This window comes from Ictidomys tridecemlineatus, unplaced genomic scaffold (assembly GCF_052094955.1).
Source record: "Ictidomys tridecemlineatus isolate mIctTri1 unplaced genomic scaffold, mIctTri1.hap1 Scaffold_292, whole genome shotgun sequence".
NCBI lineage: Eukaryota > Metazoa > Chordata > Mammalia > Rodentia > Sciuridae > Ictidomys > Ictidomys tridecemlineatus.
Genome location: NW_027522371.1, coordinates 247181 through 255984, shown reverse-complemented (window position 1 = coordinate 255984; position 8804 = coordinate 247181). Strand labels below are relative to the sequence as shown.

General features: G+C 45.3%; 1 protein-coding gene across 1 annotated transcript in view; it reads left to right on the top strand.

The window, feature by feature from the left end:
• The first annotated feature begins 5235 nt into the window (after positions 1 to 5235).
• Positions 5236 to 8804, top strand: part of LOC144373185 (uncharacterized) — a 52301-nt gene continuing 48732 nt past the window's right edge. The window contains exons 1-2 of the mRNA XM_078036283.1: positions 5236 to 5330; positions 5398 to 5818. Of these exons, the coding sequence (XP_077892409.1) occupies positions 5236 to 5330; positions 5398 to 5818 (516 nt within the window). The remainder of the gene's footprint in view (positions 5331 to 5397; positions 5819 to 8804) is intronic.

Here is an 8804-nt window from a genome sequence, read left to right as displayed (position 1 = left end):
TAGGAGGGGGGAAGTATCTTTGAAGGTCCTTTACTTTTTTAACTTCTCTCTGCTTTTGTACGGCTTTGGTATGATTTTCAAAGAGTTGAAAATGTGGCTGTCATTGTAAATATAAAAAGAAGATGGGCCAGAGATTTTTTTCAACTCCTTTGTTGATAAGGAAATCAGTAATGTGTTAAGATGAATTCAAAGGAGAGTATAAAGAACAGATATATAGGCATAAATGTGGATATTATAATACATTTTTTATAATAATCATTTCATTTATGTAATATTGTTTTATATTGTACATAAATTTTACATCTATAATTATAGTAATTTAAGAATATTAATATTCTAATCATATCAGGGGTGTCAATATGGACCAAAGTTTACTGGCACTGCTTTAGACAAGAATCATTTCCATTACCATCTGTTTTTAACAAGTTACCTTCTAATGTGTTCAGTAGTTTTCAGCATGTTCACAGTATATTCATAAGCACCACCACATTTTCCAAAATATTTTCATCACCCCCAATATGTAATACAATAAATCATGGATGATTATATGCATATTTGTAAATATCACTGAATCCAATCTTACATTTCATCCTTCTTGATAGAACACTCTAGAATTTAATCCCCTACTCAATCCTCAGCTGCCTCCCAACACATGTGGGCAACATTTTCCATCTGGCTCAGGATATGATCTGTTTCTACTTCCCCATCCCCTGGCTGTCCTTCAGTCCTGCTGCTGGGCTCTGCTGGGAGTTTCCTGTCATGGTGGTCCTGGGGTTGGTGAGGTACACGGGGGAAGATCTGGAGAACAGGCATTCATGTGAAGGCCCTGGTGGAGTCGCCTGAGGTTTTCATGTAAGTGAAGGCAAATTTCCTCCTGCGGAAAGGCTACTTTGTAGGCAAGGGAAGCTTGGGATTTGGATCTGACCAAATAGTCTCTTCACAAGCCTAGTGTCCTACTCCTTCCCAATCAGGGTCCCCATCTTAGCCAAGGAGCTTGCTAAGGCTGAGCTGGTCACCTCTGCAACAGTTCTGTCACCTGTACAATTATATTTAGGATCTGAAGAAGACCTTGTCTGTCCTGTGGTTATACAGACAAGGGATTCTTTGAATTTCGCCATATGGAGATCTTGAAATGAGGATTTAATTGTTCATGCTTATTTGTTTTTTTGTAATTCTCCCAGGGCACACAGGAACAGCTATCTAATTCTACAACCTTTTGTGATGATTTCTGTTGCCACAGAAATCATGTTTAACACCAGCAAGAGCCCCAAATCCTTGTCCTCCTTCCTCTCCTCTACTACCATCAGTACTAATTTGAGTCCTCCTGCTGCTGCTGAGTGGCACGGGTTCCTAGACTTCCTTCTGTTCCCTACACACGCACAGATTTGTGCATTACCCAGCCAGAATTCCACAGTGAGAAACTGTGGTCACTCTTGGTATCAGCCAGGGTGGGCATCAAACAGAATCTGCCTCTGAATGTTGGAACAGATGTGCTGTGGGCAGGATTTGGGAAGTATCTGTATTCATTTGCTGGGATGGCCATATCAAAGTTCCACAAACTAGGTGGTTTAAACACAGAAAGAGTGTTAGAAGGGGCTGAGATCCAGGCTGGTTCCTTAGCTTCTGGCACTTTTTTGGCATAACTCCAGTCTTCTTGTGGTATTCTCCCTGTGAGTCTGGCTGTTCAAATTTTCTCTTTTTGCAAGGATACCAATCTTATTGAATTAAAATCCACCCTAATAATCTCATTTTAAACTAATTACATCTGCAGTAACTGTATTTCCAATTATGTCACATTCTGAGTTACTGGGGGTTAGGACTTCCACATATGGATTTGGGGGGACAAAATACAATTCATTACACCATCAAGGGGTGATGAGCATGCAGAAATAACTGACAATAGGAAGTTGTTGGCACCCGTGCTGGATGTTCTTCATCATCTCCTCCAGCTACCCTCTCCGACTTTTTCCACCTTGCTCTGTGCTGGGAGGCTGACCTCTAAAACCTACATCCCCAAGCACCCTGACCTCCCACAAGTCTGATTTGGGTAATGGGAGACATAGGTAGGAGCTTTGGGGGTGGGAAGGGAGAAGTCAGGCTGTAATACCCCATCCCCTCCCAACACTTTTTATATTCCTGTGTCTCCATGATTCTTTCCTACTTAATATTGGGCAGGTAAAAGCTTAATAATGTTTAAAACATGGGTGAATGTGTGTGGATTGTGTCAGGAGCACATTCAGTAGTATTAGCTGATGCTCATGAGAGCTTACAGTGTGTCTTGTCTGCATTGTTATAACAGAAAACCACAGACTGGGGGATTTACAAAGAACAGAAATTTATTTGGTATTGGAGGCTGAGACATCCAAGAGCATGGCACCAGCATCTGGCGAGGGCCTTCATGCTGTGTCATCCCTGGTGCAGGGCAGAAGGGCAAGAGAGGGAGAGCAAGAGACAGGGACAAATTTGCTTTTATAATAAAGCTTCTCTTGTGATAACGAACACACTCCTGAGATAATGACATTAATCCATTCATCCATTAATTCAATCCATTCCTAAGAAGAGGTGACCTAATAACCTCTTAAAAGTACCACCTCTCAACACTATTCCATTGGGGACTAAGTTCCTAACCCATGACCTTTGGAGATATAGCCAAACCATAGCACTATATATTCCAAGTGCTTAAGTATATACTACTCTGCATAGTTATACAAGGGAGGTACTGTAAGTATTCCAATTCTGTGACTGCATAAACTGAGATTCACTGAGATTTCTATCTTGCCCAAGGTCAAGGTCACACAGCTAACTAGCAGCATGTTTGGGATTTGATGTAGGGCTGCCAGCCTGCACAGGCTGCCCAAAACCACAATGCCATATTTGTTTCCCGCAGGGCTCTCTATCAAATCTGATCAGGGTTTCTGTTTCTTTTTATTTTTCCTTTTGGTACCAGGGATTGAACCAAGGGCATTCAACCACTGAGCCACATCCCCAGCCCATTTTATTTTTTTAAATTTTAAGACAGGGTCTAGCTAAGTTTCTAAGGCTGTATTTGAACTTGTGATCCTCCTGCGTCAGCCTCTCACACTATTGGGATTACAGTCATGGACACCCCACTCGACTACTCAGGGTTTCTGAGATGATCCTTTTGGTCCTCTGCAAATAGGTTCCTAGGCTTTTTTTTTTTTTTTTTTTTTGTGGTGCTGGGGATTGAACCCAGGGCCTTGTGCATGCGAGGAGGGCACTCTACCTACCACCTGAGCTATATCCCCAGCCCGGTTCCATTTGGTCTTAGGTGTCCTGTAAGGATTTAACTAACACTTTTAAGTTCTGTCCTAGTTAACAGTCACACTGTAAGGGATACCTTTGTTAAAACTGAGGTGCAAGGATATTCTGATAGACTTTTTCTTTGCCTCTTTGGCTAGGAAGTTGGATTTAACTGCTTCACTGTGGAGATTGCTCTGAGCGCAACCCACCCTCCATATTCAAGGACAGCTGTTATGTGTCCTTTTTTAAAATAGCCTTGAGAAAATACTCATTTTAAATGTTTTTATTAGTACATTATACTTAATCATAATAGTGGGGTTGTGACATATTCATAGATGCATATGACATAATTTTGCTCCATTTCAATCCCCAGTACTGGCCCTTTCCCTCCCTATCCCCTTCCTCTATGCTACTGATTTTCCTTCCATTTATTTATTGTTTTTTAATTGCTGCATTATAGTTATATATAAAAGTGAAATTTGCTGTGATATAGTCACACATGCATACAGCATAGTTTGGTCCATTTTGTTCCACAGTTCCACCCTCTAATCCCTCCTCCATTCCCCTTGATCCCTCTCCTCTACCCACTATTCTCCCTTCTGTTTTCATGGGATTCCCCCCTTCTTAAATTTCCTCATTCCTCTCTAGCTTCTGCCTATGAGAAAAAACATTCTATCCTTGACTTTCTGAATTTTGTTCATTTCACTTAAAAAATTCTCCAGTTTCATCCATTTACCAGCAAATGACATAATTTCATTCTTCTTCATGGCTGAGTACATATTGTGTACATATACCATATTTTCATTATTCATTCATTTGTTGATGGGCACCTTGGCTGTTCCACAATTTGACTTTTGTGCATGCTCTGTAAATATTGACCTATCACTACAGAATGGCTAATTTTAGTTCTTTTGGATAAATACAAGGAGTAAGATAGCTGGGTCATATGGTGGTTCCATTCCTAATCTTTTGAAGATTCTCCACAGTGTTTTCTAAAGGGGTTGCACTAATTTGCAATCCCACCAACAATGTACATTTCCCATCCACCTCCTTGCTAGCATTTATTATTATTTGTATTGTTGATGATTGCTATTCTGACTGGAGTGAGATGAAATTTCAGTGAAATTTTGATTTGCATTTCCCTGATTGCTAGAGACTTTGAACATTTTTTCATATATTTGTTGGCACTTTATATTTCTTCTTCTGAGAAATGTCTGCTTAGATCTTTTGTCCATTTACTGATTGGGTTATTTGTTTTTGGTGTGTGTGTGTGTGTGTGTGTGTGTGTGTGTGTGTGTGTGTGTGTTTAGTTCTTTATATATTTTTGCACATTAATCCCTTGTCAGAAGAGTAGATGGCAAAATTTTCTTTCATTCTATAGGCTATTTCTTCCTGCTTTTGTTTCCTTTGCTGTGCAGAAGCTTTTTAATCTGAAGTTATTCTACTTATTGATTCTTGGTTTTATTTCTTGAGTTTTAAGAGTCTTATTAAGGAAGTCAGTGCCTGAGCCAAAATGTCCTCTCTAGGGTTTCTTCTAGCAGTTGCAGTGGTCTGACACTTGCCTCAGGTTCCCCAACATCTCTGCCTTTTCTGCAGCTCCAGCTGTTTCCTTGTGAGAGCCTCACACACGTGTCTTAAAAAGTAATGGTATCTGAGTGATGGATATGCCAGTCACCCTGGTAGGATCATTGCACGCTCTACACATGTACTGAAATATCATTCAGTGCCTCATAAATATGAACGAGTATGACATGTCAATTAAAAAATTGTTTAAAAGTGTGCCGTGTTAAAAAATCCGACAAATTGTTTTTAATTTTCATGCTATTTTGGAGTGAATTAAACAATGTTATTTGAACCCAACGCACTTGGGTGTACTGGCCTGCACTCCTCATTCCGTCCCTCCCAGGACAAACGGCTCTGAGTTGGGCAGCAGGACGTCGTTTCCCCTCGGTCCTTCACACCACTTCGAACGAGATGCGTGGGGGGGCCGCTCCGCCACCCGAGCTCATTCCCAGGAGCGGCGACCAGGGCCGGAGCGCGGCGCTGCCCAGGCTCTCCCAGCGATCTCGGTGGGGCCTGAAGGGAGGGGACCTGGCAGCGGGATCGGACTTCCTCCCTCCACTCCGGAACTGTGAGCCCGAGCGGCCGGGACGCGGGAAACCCGGGAGGCGCCGCGGGAGCCGGCGGGGCGGGGGCGGCAGGGGGCGAGGCCGGCGGCGGGGCGGGGCGGGGCCACGCGTGGGCTGCGCCGGGTGCGCGGGGCGAGCTGCTCCCGCTGCGCTCCCGGGGCTGCGAGCGCTGGGCACCGGCCGGTCTGCGGTTCCCCGCGCGCAGCCGCCGCCGCCGCCTCCTCCGGAGCGCTGGGCCCGGTGCGGCCGGTGGCCGCGGCGATGTGAACCGGGGCCCTCGAGCGCGGCTGGATCGCCGCGATGTGGCTCAAGCCCGAGGAGGTGCTGCTGAAGAACGCCCTGAAGCTCTGGGTGACCCAGAAGAGCAGCTGCTACTTCATCCTTCAGCGGCGCCGCGGGCACGGCGAGGGGGGGCGGTCGTCTCACCGGTAAGGGGCTCGCTGGGGTGGGCCGGGCCCCGGGCCTCGCTCCCTGCCGGGCCCGCAGCTCCCAGCTCGGGGCTGAGTCGCAGGTGGCGATTTCATGGGAGACACCGGGCCAAGACGGCCCTGCCTCGGGTTTGTTTTCCTTTCTTCTGCGTTTCTCGTGCAAGCTCCCGAGGAGGTTGAGCCAGAGGGACTCACAGGCTGGTGCATTTTTGCCGGGTGAGGCAGGTGTCTTTGCCACCTGGCCGGGTGAGCACCTGGAGGTCAGACTAGGTTCCAGGAATTGGAGAAGAAACGCCGACTGGAGCTTGGCCACAAGGCGCGCGGGAGTGGGGACGGTGGGGGGATGCCCCCTGAGAGGAGAGTGGACCTCTGTGCTGGGTGCCAGGTGACAGCCGGGCTTCAGGGCAGGCCTGGGCTTGGCCATCTGGACGTGGCTGAGGCTCCAGGTGGTGTCGCGGCGAGGGACTCGTGGCCAGTCCATGGTGAGGCGCAGCTTGGGAGGTCTGGTGTGTGGGCCTGGGACTGTCTCTTCTTGCCTAGGGGAAACTGAGGCAGTGTGATTCCCAAGCTTATGATCTTAGCAAAAATAAGCATAGGTTGCATACTCCTTCAGTATCTTCGGAGGAATGATAGGGAAAAACAAAACAAAACAAACCAAAACCAGACAAAGAAACCTCAGGCTTATGAAGTTGATGAAAAACAAGGCTTTTTTTTTCCCCTAAAAGTTATGATCCAAAGCTTTTGGAAATTGAGGCCAGCTTGCATTCACTAGAATGCCTGTTTAAACAGATCAATGAAGGAAAATTCGGTTGTACTTAGGGGACCTATCTGAAATTTTCCAGTTGCAAAATCTGAATAATAGTGACCTTTTGTCACAGCCTTCCTACAGAGAAAAGCAAGGTTGGAAAAGTCAAAGGACCAGGATTGGGTCCCCAGGTTAACTGTTCATGACTCTTGTGCCAGTCTGGGGAAGGCTTTATCCAGGTCTTGTAAAGTAGGGGAAATGGACCAACATGGCAAAACCAAAAGTTCAAGGGGAGTTACCTCTGGTAATTTAAGCTCAGAGAAAGCTGGCAGCTTGTTTTGTTAGAGGAGGGAGACTTGACAGAGACCCCAGGAGTGGGTAGGAGTTGGCAGGATTCTAGGTGGAAGGGGCAGTGGAGGGTTCTGGATGGAAGTGGGGTAAGGCAGTGGGGGATCAGTGGTCCTGGTGGGTAGCAGATGCAGCAGGAGGCAGGAAGCCATAGGGGCCTGGGAGGGCCTCTGAGCTGCACAGTGGTGCCTAGTACCCTGGCCCCTGGGAAATAGAGCTTGGTGGAGCTTTGCAGGGCCCAGCAGAGGTGAAGAGGCTGGAGAGGGGTTTGTGCCCTGTTCACTGATGGTAGTGTATCTTAATTTATGGTGCCTTAAGTAGGGTACCTGGTTTACAGTAGTCAAGGGTGAGTATAGGGCTTGGAGATTTTCAAAGTAGGAAGCACAGGACGATTGTCCTACACATTCTGTGTGCTGCTTTAAGAAAGATCTATTAGGGCAGATGAATGAAGGCCTGTCGCCTCCAGGTTATCCACATCAGGCAGGCTCTAGATGTGGAGGGCAAAGCTGCTCATACAGTACCTGGTTGTGCTTTGCTTCAGGCCCTCTTGTTTCTGACTGTGGTGTCCAGGGTCTACCTGTAATGAATTCTGTTTGATATGGACCCCTTGCCCTTGCATTGTCTAACCAGGCAGGTCTCATGTTGTAATAGCTAGGCTTTGGTCTTTCTTGGTTTGAACTTGCTGTGAATATACAGAACATTCTTAAAGGCAACAGTAACAACAACGAGAGAGAGAGAGAGAGAGAGAGAGAGAGAGAGAGAGAGAGAGAGAGAGAGAGAGAAGAAGACAACGACAATTTGAGACCCAGAACCACCTCCTGTTGATTGTGCAAGGATGACATTTCCTATGTAGCCTGATATTGACCTTTGAGCATTTAGCCCTGAGGCAAGTGGCATGGCTGTGCCAGGTGAGCCACCCAGATCTACAGTATCACCATTGTGCTAGTCTTCCTGGGGCCACTTATGGATGCTGTAAAGTCAAGACTGATTGGCCACAGGGCAGCTTCATGTTGTGGTTTTAGGAAAATGTGGAAATCCAATGTGACAGACTTTGGCAACTTAAGAGTTTAAAACTTGGATTTAGTTTATGAAAATAGTGGGAACTGAAGTAGAAAACATTGTGACTGATTAGTTTTTGTTTTTGTTTTATTTTTTTCATTGCTGGGGATTGAACGTAGCGTCTCCAGCAAGCAAGGCAAGCACTCCACCACTGAACTACATTCCCAGTCCTTTTTTATTTTTTGCTGTAAAGTCTCCCAAAATTGTCTGGGTTCTTTGAAGTTGTGATCCTCCTGCCTCATGCTCCTGAGTAGTTAGGATCATAAGCATTTGCCTCCATGCTGGGTTACTGTTCTTTGGAGGCCAGCAAATGGAGGGGGCAAAGAAGGGTTGGAAATAAAATGTGAGGGTGCAGTAATCAAAAAGTATATTTTTATTGAAGTGCTAAATTTGCTATCAGGTAGAAGTTTAAATGTAAGGTCTGGAGTCTACTGTGATATGAATTACCCAACTTCAGAAATATAAGTTTTTGTTTCATTGAGGATTATCACTTGCCAATCTACTTACACACACACACACACACACACACACACACACACACACACACACACTCACTATACACCTCCCAGTTTTATTTTTCTCCATAACTTTTTTACTTTCTAACATGTAATATACTTACATATTTTCTCCATAGTTTTTCCAAACTTAATTACCTATTTCTGAGGGCAGGTATTTTATCTATGATGATACCTAGCATATAACATATACTGAGTCAACATTTTTCAGGGCTTTTTTTTTTTTTTTTTTGTGTGTGTGTGTGTGTGTGTGTGTGTTTGCTTCTAGGTTGAACCCAATTTCAACCCCTCCCCCCACTTTTTAAAATTTTAGACAGGG